The 16,941-nt window shown below is 52.4% G+C and overlaps 2 protein-coding genes and 1 pseudogene across 4 annotated transcripts; all 3 read left to right on the forward strand.

Annotated features, from left to right (window-relative positions):
- Window positions 1–7: 7 nt before the first annotated feature.
- On the forward strand, window positions 8–5,752 carry LOC120615904 (C5a anaphylatoxin chemotactic receptor 2-like). 3 transcript variants are annotated; one of them, XM_039879088.1, is made up of 2 exons: window positions 8–707; window positions 1,871–5,752. In XM_039879088.1, the coding sequence occupies exon 2, from the start codon at window positions 1,886–1,888 to the stop codon at window positions 2,912–2,914; it is 1,029 nt and encodes a 342-aa protein (XP_039735022.1). In that variant the 5' UTR covers window positions 8–707; window positions 1,871–1,885; the 3' UTR covers window positions 2,915–5,752. The 3 variants fall into 3 exon arrangements, with proteins under 3 accessions (XP_039735022.1, XP_039735024.1, XP_039735023.1); XM_039879090.1 differs by lacking the exon at window positions 8–707 and adding an exon at window positions 804–824; XM_039879089.1 differs by lacking the exon at window positions 8–707 and adding an exon at window positions 835–1,355.
- Window positions 5,753–7,293: 1,541 nt separating this feature from the next.
- On the forward strand, window positions 7,294–16,874 carry LOC120615905 (probable ATP-dependent RNA helicase DHX34). Its single transcript, XM_039879091.1, has 5 exons — window positions 7,294–7,328; window positions 9,134–10,064; window positions 12,465–12,776; window positions 14,772–15,026; window positions 16,344–16,874. Exons 2-5 carry the CDS (start codon window positions 9,360–9,362, stop codon window positions 16,566–16,568), a joined length of 1,497 nt encoding a protein of 498 aa, XP_039735025.1. The 5' UTR covers window positions 7,294–7,328; window positions 9,134–9,359; the 3' UTR covers window positions 16,569–16,874.
- LOC120615906 (uncharacterized) lies at window positions 11,855–11,973 on the forward strand (annotated as a pseudogene).
- Window positions 16,875–16,941: the final 67 nt, after the last annotated feature.

Genomic DNA, 16,941 nt, shown 5'->3' on the forward strand with positions numbered 1-16,941 from the left:
TATAATGGTGCTATTAAAGTGAGAGCGCTGTTATAAGGATTAAACAGTATGACATTTAAAGTGCTTTAAGCAGCGCCCGACACATAGCACGAGATGCTAAGCGGTGACTTCTAATAATAATATTAATAATACCAACAGCGATAGTTATTATCGCTGTGAGAGGCCATGTCGCTTCTCTGCTCTCTCATGCTTCCCACCTCACGTGGAATTAAAGGGAAAGTCCTTACAATGCCCCCATGTGGCCCCTGATGTCTCTCTGCTCCTAATTCCCCCTCAGCTCCTTCGTCCACCTGACTCCAGTCACTCTGGCCTTCTCCGTGTTCCTTGACCGTGACCATCATGTTCCCCCCTCAGGGCCTTGGCACCGGCCGTTCTGTGTGCCTGGAACTCTCTTCTCCCAGATCCCCACACAGCTCTCTCCCTCACCTGCTCTGTGGCTTTGGTCAAACTTCACCTCCTCAGAGAAGCCCTCCCTGACCACTCCTTTAAAATTCCAACACAGAGAATTAAAACTTCCCCATGTACTATTTTTGCCTTTTGCCATAGCACTTATCAGCTTCGGAAATACTGGGTATTGTGCTCATTTATTCCGTTCTGTCTGACTCCTTCGGTCTTGTCCCCTACTGCGGGGGTCCCCAGCCCCTGGGCCACGGACTGGTACTGGTCCGTGTCAGGAACCGGGCTGCACAGCAGGAGGTGAGCAGCAGGTGAGCAAAGCTTCGTCTGTATCTGCAGCCGCTCCCCAGCCCCGCATCACCGTCTCGGTTCCGCCTCAGATCATTAGGCGTTAGATTTTGGGAGCACCGGCCCCTGGTGCCACAAAGGTTGGGGACGGCTGCCCTACTGTGTGTCAAGTGCCTGGAACAGAGCAGGCAGTAGGGGGCTGTGTAGAATGAATGAATGAATGAATGAATGACTCGTAGAGAATTCAACATATTCTTTTACCTGCTTTCTTCACACTATCATTCCTTATAAAAATTGCTCTGGGAGGATTTTAGAAATGTTCTGTTTCTCAGTCTGGTGGCCAGTCACACAGTTGTGCTCAGGCTGACTGTGAAAGCTAGCGAGTGCACCTGTGTGAGGCGTGTGCTTTGCTGTCTGCGTGCTTCACGATGACCCAGTCTGTGTTAAAAAAAGAGGACGAGTTTGCTCCAGAGTCTTGTTTTTCATCGCACCAAGCTCCAGAATTGCAGATGAAGAGCAACCGAGCCAAATCCTTTGGCTGCGAATCCATACGAACCTTTCCCCGTCTCGATGGATATTCAGATTCGGATGTTTCAAATTCTAGAATTCCAGGCCGGTGATAGGAGAGCGTCTTCGCGGTTCAGTGGTCTAGCACTTCATGGTCCAATCAGGTAGCCGCTAGCCAGGTGGAGCTATTCGAATTAATTAAAACTACGTCACACGGAAAATTTAGTTTCTCAACTGCCCCGATTCCGTTTCGGATGCTCCGTAGCCACCTCCGGCTGACGGCTACTGGAGTGGACGCCGTCGATAGAAAGCATCTTTATCAACGATGAAAGGTCAATCAGACACGTAATTCCAAGTAGTGATCGGCCAGGGTTCTAAGAGTTTAATATTTGGGAATCCCAAGAGATTTGATCTTGACCGTGTTCTGACACTAGCTTTCTAGAAGTCCGATATTTAACGGGCTGGGATTCTGTGTTGGAAGATTCTAGAATTCCAAGATGCGAATGAGCTAGTTCTCACATCGTGCTGTTCTAAGATGCCGGCATTTGAAGGCGCTGAGGTTCTCACATTGGTGCATCTCCCTGTCTGAGATGCTGATGGGCTGGGGTTTCCGCCCCCGAGGATTCTGAGGGCCTCAGAGTCTTCACCTGTGGTTTCGTGGCCTTTGTCTCCTTTCCAGGTGTCTGGGGACGAGATGGCGGATACTACTGGCAACCACGAGTACGAGCCGTATGGCGAGACCCCGGATGTCCCTGTGAACTGCGCAGCTGGCGACTGCATCCCCACCGAATCTCTCCGCTTGGCCTTACTCCTGCTGTTGGTTGTGGTCTTCCTGGTTGGGGTGTCGGGCAATCTTATGCTTGCCTGGATGACCACCTTAAAGTCCTTGCGGAACCTCCACATCACCTGGTTCTACCACCTGGGTGTGGCAGACTTATTGTGCTGTCTGGATCTCCCTGCCCTGGTGCTGCCCATCATCCTGCAGGGCCACTGGCCACATGGGGTGATGGGCTGTCGGGCCCTGCCCTTTGTCATCTTTCTGTCCATGTACGCCAAGGTCCTAATCCTGACTGCTATCACCTTGGACATCTTCTTGCTGGACCTCAAGCCCGCCTGGTGGACTGAAAATCGGCGGCTACATTGGGTGCGGTTAGCTCGTTTGGGATCCTGGTCCTTGGCCTTGCTGCTGGCCACGCCCTTGGAGATGTACCATCAGAAGCTCTTGGAGACCTACCCGTCCCAGCTGGAGTGTGTGTTGGACTACGGCAGCTGGACGGTAGCTGAGAACACAGTGACTGCCGTGCAGTTTATTTTTGGCTTCCTGGGGCCGCTGGTGGTCATGGCCAGCTGCCACGGTGCGCTCCTGAACCGTGAAGGTCGACACCGCTGGCCCCTGAGCATGGCAGCTGCGGTGTGTTTTCTGGTCTGCTGGGCCCCCTACCATGTGCTGGGACTGGTGATCATCATGGCTGGCCCCACCTCCACGCTTTGGACCCGGGCCCTGCGGGCTGAACCCTTTGTTGTAGGACTTGCGCTGGCTCACAGCTGCCTCAATCCCATGCTCATCCTGTATTTCGGAAGGGTTCAACTTTGCCGGTCGCTGCCAGCTGCGTGTCACTGGGCCCTAAAGGACTCAGGAAGCAATGATGAAAGTGCGATGAATCGGAATTCCAGCAGCCATGACCAGGTCTCTGAGTCGGAGGTGAGGCTGGAAGGAAACTAATTTTTAATCCTCCTATCCCATTTCACACAACGGGGCTTCAGGCACAGGTAGATCCAGGGGTTCAATGATAGAGTCATTTATTCCTTTATTCACGTGACAGACATTTATTACGTGCCTGCTATGTGCAAGACGAGGCGCCGGGATGTAGCGGTGACCCAAACCGACACAGCTCCCTGCCCCGAGGGAGCTGATGTTCTCATGGAGGAAGACAGACAAGAAACAAAAGAATGAAGAAATGTGGAATAGGTCCAACGTGATCAGTACCGAACCTTAAAGGGACAAAGGGGGCTGAGTGGGGCAGTATAGGTCAGCCAGGAGAGGCCCCTCGGGTCAGGTCAGCTTTGAGCCCAAAACCTGAATAAAGGAGAGAAAAAAGCATCTTGAGCAGCACGAACAGCAAGTGCAAAGGCCCTGAGGTGGAGTGTGCTGGCATACTCCAGGATTGCTGTCCAGGCCATAGCACACTTTGGGGATCCATGGGTGGGTCCTGAGCTACTGTCACCAGATGAAAATACAAAGACACCCAATCCAATGAATTTCAGATCAACTACAACGAACTATTTTTTTTTCTAGCATGAGTGTGTCTCAGGCAACATTTGAGACATCCTTAAACATTAAAAAATTATTTGTTGTTGATTCGAAATTCATATCTAACTGAACAGTTGGCACTTTTTTTTTTTTCCTAAACCAGGTGATCTCATTCAGAGCAGAGAAGTATCCTGCTTTGACTTAGTTTTTAACAGGATGCCTCTGCTTGTTGGTGGAGACCGAACTCGGGGGGAGGCGAGAGGGAAACGAGACGATACCAGGGTAATGCATAGTGCAGGAGGTGATGGTGACTTGGATCAGGGTAATAGCAGCAGAGGTGGGGAGACGGTGCCAGGGTACGGATTGCTTTTCGGGGGAAGCCCATGGCCAATCTCCGTTGCTTGGTACCCTAGACCTCTCTCCACCGCTGGACAAGTACTCAGACCCTGTAGCAGACAGAACCGTGCCCCGCAAAGATGCCCTCATCTCAACCACCTGAACCTGTCAATAGGTGACCTCACATGGCCAAAGGAACTTTGCAGATGTGATTACGTTAAGGATCTTGGGATGGTAAGATGATCCACGACTCTCCAGGTGGGCCCTGTGTCATCACAAGGGTCCTTCTAAGGGGAAGGCAGGAAGATCAGAGTCAGTAGCAGGAGGTGTGACAATGGAAGCAGATGTCAGAGTGACATCAGAAAGGAGCCCACGAGCCACAGAACGCAAGCAGCCTCCGAAAAAGTCCAGCAAGTGGATTCTCTCTGAAGCCCCCGGAAGGAACGCAGACCTGCCAAGGCCTCGACATCAGATTTCTGATCTCTAAAACTCACCATCGACTGTCTGTGGCCATTCAAATTCCCATTTGTTCAATTAATTTAGATTAAAAATAGTTCCTTGGTCGCACTAGCCGTAGTTCAAGTGCTTAATAGCTGCACGTGGCTGGTGGCAACCATATTGAGCAGAGCCGATATAGAATAGTTTCATCATGACAGAAAGTCCTGTTAGGCAGAGGTTGCTCTAGAATCTCACTTGCTCAGATCTTTTACGTCACACAGTAGCGTCACCCGTCTGGAGAGTCATGCAGCACATTACCCACAGTTTCACCTTTAAGGTAATTTTTACAACAAGCCAGAGAGGTAGGGGAGATGCTTTATTTTATAAGCCGAGGCCCAGGGGCGGGAGGTCACTTGCCCAAGGTCACACAGTAAGGAAGCTCCAGGGCTGAGGTTTGAGCCCACGTTTCCTTGCCTCCCATGCCCTTGCTCTCAATTACGGCCAATTTCCTTCAACGCTTTGCTCACGGGACACTTTGTCCAGCAAACCTCCCTGATTCCTCCTCCTCCTCCCAGGAAGGCAGTAGTTAGTGTTCTCTTTTCCATGTTTCCGAGTTTCCGGAACCCAAGTTCCCGGCTGAACTGTAAATTCCCCAAGAGTGACATCTGTGCCACTTGAATTTCTGTCTCCTCCACCCACCCCAGGCCTTAGAAAGAGCCGAACTACTTTTATTTCTTTGAACCTCATTTTCTTCCAACCAGATTGTGAGCTCCCCGATGGTGGAGATCCCTTTCTTGCTATCTTTCTCTCTCTCTCTCTTTTTTTTTTTCTGTATCTGATATAAGGACACACAGTAGGTCCTCAACAATACATATTTTATCCCTTGGTACATTGTTTAGAATTCTCCGACATGAATTATTAAGACTAAAACTGCCTTGTAGCATGAATTATGTCCTGGAACAATTTGTATATTCAGGAAAGTTCTGCTTTGGAAGATTTTATAAAAAGTCTTTATGGTTTTTTGACATTTATTTCCATCTCTTATTGCGTCAGCCTTCCTTTTTGTTAAAAGAGCCAATATCACAAAAGCTTTCAAACATACACTGTGCAATTTTTAGGTAGAAGTTCGTTAATCATTAATCTTTTTTGTTTGTTGTAGCTTCCCCTTTTTTGTTTTTTAGTTTGTTTTTTCTGTTGATTTTTTTATTTTTTTTACCATGAATGTATAGACTTCCTTAAATTTCCAAAGAACAAGGGCTTAATGGCTTTTTCATGAGCTAGTTTTAAGTTTGCTACCCAATCCTGGTTTGGTAGTTTGTGACTTCCTTCTCGATTGCATATTGTGGTTTACTTCTCATGTTCCTTTACAAGAGTCATGGTTCTGTTTTGCATATTTTAAGCAGAGTGTTTAGTCAATTTCTTCTTGTTCTTCTTTGGGTAATGACATATGAATTGACCTCTCTATATTCAACTTGTTCTCCAAAGGTTTGATAATTACACCCGTCAAAAGTTCAGAAATAAAAGTAAAACCAATGAGTCGCTGAAGTCATCATTAGTAAAAGCTTATCGTGCACATATCAAAAAGCAGTGTGCAAGGGAGCACTCAAACCAAAACATGGATTGACGCTTGGCATATATTGTTATAAAGCAGTGACTGTTTATTCTTCACAGTGATTGTTTATAATATTAGAATTTTCTTCAATAATAGGGAATTGGTCAGTGGTTACCTCATACCTAACTTGGGAAATAGTTCGAGTTTTGCTTATAATTTCCGGAAGCATAAGCAAGAACTGATTCGGGTCGGTCTTGCAAAATAAGTCAAATCCAGCTTTGTTTGAGTGACTCAACTGGTTTTGTCCGCTTAAGGAATTTTCAAGGTTGGTCTCCGTTTTTGATGTGAACACATCCAGCTTCCCATTTGACGTCTCAACTCGATGTCCAAGCCATAAGTTCAATGTAATATGCTCAAAATGGAACTCTGGGTTTCTCTCTCTCTCAGCCCTCCTCCTGCATCTTCCTGATCTTAGTTCATGGCAACCCTATTTTTCCAGGTGTTGGGGGAAAAACTTTGAGGCCATCATTGATGCCTCTCTTTCTTTCACATTCCGTGGCCAATCCATGGCCAATCCAACCCTCTGGGTTCTACCTTAGAATTTCTTTAGAATCTGACCACTTCTCACCATCTTCACTGCCATCATGCTGGTCTAGACACCACACTCTCTCACCTAGTCCAGCTGCCTCCTCCCTGGTCCTCTTTTCTCATCTCCGTTCCCTAGAGTCCGTGTCCCACACGGGACCCAGAAGATTCGGTTAAAAATCTAAGTCAGATGGTGTCTCGCGTTTGTCCTCTGCTCAGATTCCTCCCAGGGCTGCCAGCTCCCACAGATTAGAAGCCCAAGTCCTCAGCATGGTGTGTATGATCCATCCACCACCTCTCCCCACCTGGTTCCCTGCTACACAGCCACTCTCACTCCAGCCACACACGCCCGCTTGCCGGTCCTTGAATCCACCCAGCCTGTCGCCATCTCATTTTTTGCATTTGCTGTTTCCTCTACCTAGAATGCTCTCCCCGAGGGGGTGTCCACGGTTCCTACTCTTTTTAACTTTCACTTTTTTCAGCTCTCTGCTCAGATGCCACTTTTTAGATGTCTCTGACCATGGCGCTTCAAATAGCCTCACTCTTCGCCCCTTTCCTGCTCTGTTGAATTATAATGAGTAAATCTCGGGAGTGTTTTAATAGAGTCTGGGCTCCGGCCACTATTATAACCCAACGAGGGAGTTTTAAAACAACCCCCTCCCCTACGGTAGTTTAAAATCCCAGCGCCCGGGTGATCCCGGGAGGCAAGTGGCCTTTCAGTGACCGGGTCGCAGCGCCGGCCCCGACCCCTAGAGGGCGCAACGTCACCCTAGACTCCGCCCGAAGGGAGGCGGGGCCGGAGCGAGAGCGGGCGCAGGCGCAGAGTGATGTGTGAGCGTTCGCAGCTGCCCATTGGCTCTTCCGTCCGTGGCGGGGCGGGGCCGAGCCGCGGGGACGACATGCGCAAGCGCAGGACGGGCTGTGGGTGCGCGCGGGGCCCTGGAAAACGGAAGTTGAAGCCCTCGCGGCGGTTCTGTAGGTGACGGACGTGGCGCCTACGCGGGGCGGTTGTTAGGCGGTGGGAGTGGAGCGGGGTCCGGAATGTCCAGGGAGCGAGCTGAGGGGTGGTGGGAGGTCCGGAGATGAGGAAATATGTTGGAGGAGGGGCCGGCAGCGGCGGACGGAGATGGAGCCCCGGCGTCCTGAAGGACCTGGGGGACAGAGAGGCCCGAGAAATTGTGGCACGACAAGAAGCTGCGGGAAACTGAGGGACGGAGGGACCGGGAGGTCGGGAGAGGAGGGAAGCTGCGAACGAGAGAGGTCGAGGGCAAGTGGCCGATGGGTTCCACCGGGAGAGGCTCACAGCTGCTGCTCCTGTGGGAAACAACTCTGCCAGTTCGCCAGTTCTTCCTCGGATGAAACCTGTCCCTGGCTCTAATGACTCCCCGAGTCGGCCCGAGTTCCCCTGAGACCGCAGAGATCGAAGCTCCAAGCTCTGTTCCGTGAGGGTCTTGACAGACTGGAGGCAGAGCAAGTGGAAGCATTGCCAATGTCATTATGAAGGCCATTTGTGGCCGTTTGAGTGTAATTTTTTCCAGGTTATGTGTCCCTGGTTCTCGCTGTTTTTCCTGTGTTAGTCACCATTGGGAGAAAGCGCTGGACTTGAGTGCTAGTTACCGTTTAGCTTCTGTGTACCAGGCTAGGTGATAAACACTGACGTGTTTTGAGGGATATTGTCTGTGTTTGATAGATGAAGGAAACAGCCTTAAGAAGTTAATTTGCCAGTGATCACACATCTAATAAATGACGAAGCTGAGGTTCAAACCCAGATCTTCCCGACTCCAAAGCCTTTACCGTGAGAAGGCTCAGAACCCTTTTAAGATCATAAACCCGTTTATGATCTGCTGGACTCCCCTGCAGAAAACTGCACATATGCGGGCATGGTCTATATTAGTTGGGACACAGGCATCTGTGAGGCAGAAACCCACCTTTAAGCAAAAAGACGTTTTCTCCTGTAGCTGGGTAGTGGAGGGTTGGAGGGAACTAAGCCTCAGGCACTAAATGATGTCGCCAAGCTTCTCCCCCTCCCTCTCCTGCTCTCCTCCTAGTGGCTCAGTGACCTTCCTTGTGTCAGCTGCTCTGTGCCCACGTGCAGACTTTTCCCTAGGATAAATATCAGGGAAGATGATCATCTTCAGGAGATACTACCAAGAGCTCCGGGTTTATGTCGGCTTTGTCTAGCCGCAGTAGATAAAATCAGAGCTTTGTAGTAACCCAGTGTGAATTCCAGAGAAGTCTCAGTTAACTCGCCTTGAGTGGTGTCCACATCTCAGTCCGAGCACTGGTTCGAGGGAGCGTAGGGTCCCATGATGGACCAGGCTTTTGTCACTTGCCTAGCCAATAGGGGGTTTCTGGTTTAAAGGCCATCAGAACCGTGTGGAATCCAGGAAGGGCTACTCTCCCAAGGAAGATGTCTCCTGTTAGGAAGAAGAAGGAAGGGGTGTGCCAGGCAGCAAAAGCGATACGCACGAAACGCAACACTTGCAAACTTGGGCACTTCGTCTCAATCAGTAGACCCAGAGTACTCTTGGTTATAGCACACTTCTCATGGTTGGGATCAGGGGAGGCTCCCACAGACCCCTCGGCTTCCCGTATCACAGCCCCAGCCACTGAATTGTCATTCTGGTGACATGTCTATCTCTTGCATATAAGCATGACCACTTTTGGCGGCTCAGGTGACCTTACTCTATACTGTCCCTTTTCTTAGTCCAGTGTTTGCGAAATAGGCTCTCAATAAATGTTTCTAAAAACAAATGAGTGTCTTCTGGTCTCTTCCCTAGGTATTCAGGGCCTGGAAACCCAGCATGAACTTGTGTCCACCCCAGAGATCACTGCAGGAGTCGTGAGGTGCCCTGTGTGTCACCAGCTTGACCCTGGCCACTTACTCTGCCGTCGCCTACGGTGATCCTGGACCACTCCTGAGTTCCTTATTGCAGGCACTGGCCTCTCACTGCAGGAGGTGGGGATGAGAATCTTGACTGAGGCCAGTTTTGTGACAACGTTGTGATGGCTGCTCCCAGGATAAGGGGTGGCAGGGCTCACCGGGACCGACCCCGGGACCCCAGCGAGGAGGAGGCCCTGGAGAAATGGGACTGGAATTGTCCAGAGACCCGGCGTCTGTTCGAAGACGCCTTCTTCCGCGAGGAGGATTATATCCGCCAGGGCTCCGAGGAGTGCCAGAAGTTCTGGACCTTCTTTGAACGTTTACAGAGATTCCAGAATCTCAGGACCCCCAGGAAGTCGGAGAAAGACCCTGGGCGTCCCAAGCCCTGCATCCCAGCACTGGCCGACCTACCTGGAGCTTACGACTCGCGTTACCGCATCAACCTCTCTGTCCTGGGTCCCGGTGCCAGGGGCTCTCGGTGGCCGGGCAGGCGCCTGCCCCCGGAGAGAGTGTCCGAGTTCCGCCAAGCTCTGTTGCATTACCTGGACTTCGGCCAGAAGCAGGCCTTCGGGCGGCTGGCCAGAGTGCAGCGTGAGCGTGCGGCGCTTCCCATCTCGCAGTATGGGCACTGCATCCTGAAGACGCTGAAGCAGCACCAGGTGGTGGTGGTGGCAGGGGACACAGGCTGTGGCAAGTCCACTCAGGTGCCTCAGTACCTGCTGGCCGCCGGCTTCAGTCACGTGGCGTGCACCCAGCCTCGGCGAATCGCCTGCGTCTCGCTGGCCAAGCGCGTGGGCTTCGAGAGCCTCAGTCAGTATGGCTCACAGGTGAGTAGAGGTGTCAGCGTGCCAGCTTTTCCCCGTGACCTTGGGGAACGAGGTGCTTGTCTTTGGCAGATCGTGAAGTTACAAAAGCACTTACCTTTCGATGGAGTCGAAATTTATCTGCCGATTGGCCTGGATGCGGTCCCAGCGAGACAGGCTCCCCCGTCACCCAGGACAGGCGACCTCGTCTTGTCGCACTTGATTTTCCCGTGCTCCGCAGATGTTGCATTTTCTGAACACATTGGAGGCAAGCCCCCACCCCCCAGCAGAGATTACGTTTCGCTTTCCTGCCATACTCGCTTTGTTGTGGGGGTCAGGACAGAGCCCGCGGTATCGCCGAGGTCTGCCTGCGTGGCACTTTAACAGTAAAAAAAAAGTCCTAAAGATTCATCTGTTTTTTTTCTCTAGGTAGCCATAAAAAAAGAACGAGGACACTTCCTCACTAATGGTTTCTAGGGTTCTAATCCTGGCTCTCCCACTTAAAAGTTGTTATTGAATTTAGAACACTTTCAACACAAAGGAATGCACGTATCATAAGTGTATAGCTCTGAATTTCCAAAGTCGAGTATATTTGTGCACCCAGATAAAACATCAGCCTTACCAGCACCGCAAAGTCCTCTCGTCTCCCCTTCTAGTTACTCCCTTTAGGCCCCCAGGGTCATCACTATTCTTAGTGGTAAATCATCACCGTAGCGCCAGATGATCACACCTGCGTTAATGATAGAATATCACAGATTATTTTTGCCTTTTTATCTTTTTATTAATGGGATCAAAAGTATGTTCTCTTTTGGGCCTGGCCTCTGGCGCTCACCCTCAGTTTTGTGAGGTTTTTCTACCGTGTCCGTGCAGGTGTGTGGCGTGTCTTCCCGGCGCTGCACGGTTTCCCACGGTGATGGCACCACGTGTGTTTGTCCCTTCTACCGCTGATGGGAATTTGGGGTGTTTCCAGTTTCAGGCTCTCGTGAACAGCACCGCTCTAAATGTTCCGTAACCTGCCTTTTGGTGTCTTTGGTGCATGTTTTTGTTGGGCGTGTGTCTAGCAGCGGGATTGCTGGGCCATCAGATCTGCATATGTGTCTAGCTTTAGTAGATAACGGCCAAATCGTTTGGCGAGGCGGTCCTGCCGTTTCGCACCCCCACCGGCGGTACATTCCACGTTGTCACAATGCTTGTGACCGTTACTCTTTTTTGTTTTAGCTTCTCTAGTGGGTGTGTGATGGTATCAGATTTTAATTTGCCGCATGGGTTTTAATGTGCGTTTCTCCGGTGGTAAGGATGTCGAACACCTTTCCATGTATTTGCTGGCCGTTGGCAGATCCTCTTTGGTGAAGTGACTGTTCCGGCCTTTTTCCGTTTGTCTTTAGTACTGTCTGTCTTTTTGTTCTTGATTTATAGGTCTTTATCGATTGTGGGTAAGAGTCCTTCATGGGATTTATGTATCGCAAATTTTGTCTCCTGCTCTGAATGGCCTTTCGTTTTCTGAATGGTGTCTTTTGATGATGATGTCTTTTTATTTCAAGTCTGTCATTTTCTTTTGTTGGTTGACAGTCTTTGGGATCTGTTTAAGAAATTTTTGCTTACTTTAAGGTCACGAAGATGTTCTATTTTTTTTCCTAATAACTTACATTTAGAACTGTAATTCATCTGAAGTGTGTGTGTGTGTGTGTGTGTGTGCGCGCGCGCGCGTGTGTGTGCGTGTGTGTGATGTGAGGTACCACTTTCTAGCTGTGTTACCTTGGATGAGCGACCTCAGTTTTCCCATCTGTGAGGTGAGGATGAGAATAATTCTTACAGTCTACGGCCACGGTACCCTGAACGAGCCCGATCCTGTCTGATCTCAGAAGCTAAGCAGGATCGGGCCTGGTTAGTACTTGGATGGGAAACCACCTAGGAAGACCAGGTGCTATAGATGTAAAAAATAAAAAATAAGGGATCGAAAGCTGACAAGGTCCTTGCAATCTGTGAGGTCAACCAAGGGTTGCCTCGCCTAAAAATAAATAAATAAATAAGAATTATTCTTACAGCCTGTAGTGGTTGTGAGCATGAATTGAGTCGATAGACATAAAGTGTTTAGAATAGTCGGTGGTACGTAGTGAGGGCTCCAAGAAAGGCTGATTTTTATTATCATTATTAATTAGTGTCACATACCAGGCTCTGTGCCAGATACTTTATGTGAATTAGCACATAAAATTGTCACAGCATCTAGGAGAAGTATATGTCTCTGAGGGGCGGAACTGCTTGCCCAGAGTCAGTGGCACTAGGTAGCAGAAATAGGGTTCTCACCCACACCTGTTAGACTGCCGAGTCGATGCAGGGGCACTGGTTTAGGTTTTGGTCTGCGCAGGGTGAAGGGCTGGCGCCCAGGCCCGGGGTCCTCCCCTGACCACCCTCTCCCCTGCCCAGGTTGGCTACCAGATTCGCTTCGAGAGCACGCGTTCAGCGGCCACCAAGATCGTGTTTCTGACGGTGGGGCTGCTCCTCAGGCACCTGCAGCGGGAGCCCAGCCTGCCCCAGTACCAGGTCCTGATCGTGGACGAGGTCCACGAGCGGCACCTGCACAACGACTTCCTCCTGGGCATCCTCCGGCGCCTGCTGCCCGAGCGGCCGGACCTCAAGGTCATCCTCATGTCGGCCACCATCAACATCTCGCTCTTCTCCAGCTACTTCGGCGGCGCCCCCGTGGTGCAGGTGCCCGGGCGGCTCTTCCCCATCACGGTCAGTGCGTCCCCACCCCGTCCTCCCGCCTGATCTCTGGCCGAACTTGGACCTGTCCCTTCTCTGCTGCTCTGTTTCCCACCCCTTCAAGTAGGGGTCTTTTCTCTCCCTCTGTCTTTTTTAAAGCTGCCATTTCCTGAGCCTTTTCAGTGTGCCGGGAAGAGGGCTAAGAGCCTGTTAGAGGAGACCCAGAAATGTAAAGGGCCAGATAACAAACAAGTGTGTTTCTTCCATATCACGGTCCAGCTGGTCCAGGCCGATGGGCAGCTCAGTTCCATGTAGTCATTCAGGGATCGAGGCTCTTCCGTCTCGTTGCTCTGCCATCTCGTCAGGGAGAGTTTCTTACTCTCAGCATTGCTGGCGTTTCGGACAGGATAATTCTTAGTCGTGGGACTGCCCTGTGTGTCGTGGATGTTTAGCAGCATCCCTGTCCTCCACCCACTAGGGGCCAGTGGCATCTTCCTCCCCCAGGTGTGACAAGCAGATATCTCTGCAGATGTTGCCAAGTGTCCCCCGGGGCAGCACCACGCTCAGTGAGAACCCTGGCCTGGGATTGACCTGGGCCGTGTGGTTAGAGCCGGTGGGAGGGAGAAGGCACCAGCGTCAGGTGCATTGCGGGCTGTTTTCCAGTTGGATGTGACTTTGCAGTTGCTTCCATCCTCATTTCTGAGCCCCATCGAGATGCAAGGAGGCTGGAAAATGTCACTTCTCTCTCTAGGCGACAGCGCGCCAGAGAGGAAGAGAGCGGACTTTGGGGGGGGCACGCCAGTCGACACCCCCGATGTCACCCGGTTCTCACAGTAGGCCTGACGCTACTGTATCTCCTCCCACGTCCCACTTACGTGAGGCGCGGCTACTGCTGAAGAAGCCGAAATCAAGAGACAGACCCTTCAGGCGAAAGAAAGGGAGTTTGATGTTCACAGAACCGTGTTCTTAAATCCTCTTCCCGTCCGCTCTGCCCACACTGGGCAGAGATCCCTTCCAGCTTCCCAGCTCTCCCGTTTCCCCAGCCATGTGCGCCCCGCACTTTCCCCCAGTTTCCCAGCCCGCTCGCTCTGGCTCACGCGTCGTCATTGTCCAACATCGACGATGGCGAGCTCGGCTACCGCTCATCGAGTGTCCACCACGTGCTCCGCCGCTGACACACGAGCTGGTGTCAGCCCCCCCCCACAGCCAGGAATCGCCACCCAGGAGGGCAACGGCGAAGCTCGCAGTGGGATGCCACTTGTCTCCAGGATGACTCGGAAGTGGCAGAACTGGCACTCGAATCCTGCTCGCAGGCCGACAGGCCCTGTGCCAGAGGCTTCTGTTTGCCCTTCCCGATCTCCGTTCCCTCACCTCCGCCTTCCTGTGTCCCTGGGAGGCGGCCCGTGTGGATGGTGACAGTGGACGCCCTGCCCTCTGGCTTCCGAGGGCCACTGGGGAACGGGGAGTCACAGCTCCTTTCAAGATGGCGCTCTCCGCATAGGCCTCTCTTCTACGGTTTTGATGGCCAAACACTCCTTCCTCTTATGCCTTTGGGCCAAGAGTTGGTAGCAGCCCTGCGGTTCCACCAGGAAACTGTCCCTGTGATTTTCGGTTCTAAATGCCCAGCGGTCTGTCTTCTAAGCAGCCAGAGAAACAGTGCGAGTTGCTTTCCGAGTAGGGATTTCTAGGGGTTTAACCTGCCTGCACCCCGTAAGGTATTGTCATTGTCAGGGTTATGCTCCAAACACAAACAATGCACATATCACGTGTATAGCTCAATAAATTTTTATAAATTTAATACCTGTGTGCTGCCAGCACCCGGATTACAACGTCAAACCTTGCCAGCTCCCCAGAAGTCGTAATACTTTGTGCTTAGACTTCATCTTCCTCAAATGATCCTGTTTGAGCGTGCTGTCTGCCTTCTGACTGCTTTGTGTCTCCTCCGTCGGCCTGTGGTGTCCCTGCCCCTCTGCTCCGAGCTGGAGTGACAGGGTGCGCTCCTGCCTGGGGCTGTCTCTCTCTTCGTAGGTCGTGTACCAGCCGCAGGAGGTCGAGCCAGCGACATCCAAGTCGGAGAAGCTGGACCCGAGGCCCTACCTGAGGGTGCTGGAAGCCATCGACAATAAGTACCCACCGGAGGAGCGGGGCGACCTCCTCGTCTTCCTCAGCGGCATGGCCGAGATCAGCACCGTGCTCGAGGCTGCCCAGACCTATGCCAGCCACACCCAGCGCTGGGTGGTGCTGCCACTGCACAGTGCCCTCTCCGTGGCCGACCAGGATAAGGTATCAGCATGCTGCCAGGCTGGTTAAGTCCCACTCGGTGGGAAGGTACAGGGCGAGGCTGGGAATCCGGGGCCAGGGCATCCCGGACTGTCCTGGGAGCTGCCCGCTGGAGTCACCTTGGGGAACAGTTCCTTCAGGTCACAGTCAGTTGTTTATCGATTGAGGACACAGCCTCCGAGCACCTCCTTGGTGCCTCCCCTTGTGTCTGTCGAGGGAAAGGACAAGTAATTGACAGTTTTCCGAACACTAGACGGAAGCTCTGGAGCTCTGCGAGCAGAGTCTTCGTGGGTTCGGGCCGGGTTTCTTGGGGGAAGGACTTTCAAAACAGACTTGGGAAGGCCCAGCCGGGGAAGGGGGCGGGGAGGAGTGTCCCAGGTGACGTGCGTGGAGCACTGTGGGAGGAGTCTGAGCTCTGCATCCGGCCCGTCTCATTCGTCCTCACCGCAGTCCTGCCTGCCCGGCCCCGCTTCACAGATGTGAAGCTGAGATGTGAGCAAAGGCCCGTAAGTGGCAGAGCCAGTCTGCGGAACGTGGCAATTTGGCACCAGAGCCCGTGCCATTCACTAGGGGTTGGCCAGCTTTATGTGAAGGGCGAGGCAGCACGTATTTTTAGGTTTTGTGGGCCACGTGATCTCTGTCACCATGTCTCAACTCTACCGTTAAGCAGACTGACCAGCCGAGGCCGTGCGCCATGAAAACTTGATTCACAAAAACAGGCGGCAGGCTGGGTTCGGCCCCCAGGCTGCAGTTGCTGACCCCAGCTCTCAGCCGCTGAGGTCCGTACTGTGACGGGGAATTTGGGAGAGGTGAGGCCGGATAGGTACGCAGGGTTGACCGCAGGGGGGCCTCACGGACCCAGTGTGGGGCCATGGCATTCTGGGGGCCGCGGGAGGGTTCTGAGCAAGGCGAGGCCAGTGCCAGTTTGTGCTATAGCAGGTCCCTCTGTTGTGTGTGACGGACGGACTGGACGGGGTGAGTCCAGAGGCCAGAGACTAAGGAGGAAGCTGGAGCAGGGCCTGGGTGGGAAAGGAGGTGCCTGCACCAGGGCAGGGGCGGCGGGTGTGGAGTGGGGTTATGACATCAAGGAATCGAAGAGGTTCGGGTGGGGAGGGGAAGGGAGGACCCGGGACAGCCCAGGTTCCTGGCCCCAGGTGACATGAATGATGAGCCATCTCCGAGATGGATGTGGAGGAGGAGAGGGTGCAGTGGGGCGTGCTGGGCTGTTTTAGATGTGCTGGTTTGAGGTGCCCATGGGACCTTCCAGGGGTCAGTAAGGGCTGAGTTAGTCCCTGATGTCCCCTCCTTACTCTCCCCCAGGTATTCGACGTGGCCCCCCCTGGAGTCCGGAAATGCATTCTCTCCACCAACATCGCCGAGACCTCAGTCACCATTGATGGGATCCGCTTCGTGGTGGATTCCGGTGAGGGCTGCCCCGCCCAGCACCCCGGGGACCTGGAGAGGAGTGTGGGGGCTGGGGACATGCAGGTGTCTGTGCCGGAGCAAAGCGGGGAGTGGGAGGCGTTTAGGGCTTTGGAGCAGTGACAACGTCTTCATCTTTCTCAGTCGTTCTAAGCTTGCTTCTGCCCCAGGGCCTTTGCACTGACTGTTGTCTCTGCTTAGAGCTGTCTTTCTCCAGACAGCCACGCGGCTCGCTCCCTCATCTTTTTCCAGGGCCTGCACAAATGGGTCCCCATTAGAGGCCCACCTCGTCCACTTAATCTGAGTAATCTCCCCCTTCTTCCGCTCTTGCTCCCCTTATGGGGCTTTATTTTTCTTCCTAGTATGGGCATCGTATTTTATATCTGTTGATCTATTCATTTTCTGTCTTCTTAACTAGACTGTTTTCTGGAAAGTCAGCAGAGCATAGTGGTCAGAGGACACTGGAACCAGGCTGGTCAGGTTCAGAGCTGGCTGT

This window comes from Pteropus medius, unplaced genomic scaffold (genome assembly GCF_902729225.1).
Source record: "Pteropus medius unplaced genomic scaffold, Ma_sr-lr_union100, whole genome shotgun sequence".
NCBI classification, from domain to species: Eukaryota; Metazoa; Chordata; class Mammalia; order Chiroptera; family Pteropodidae; genus Pteropus; species Pteropus medius.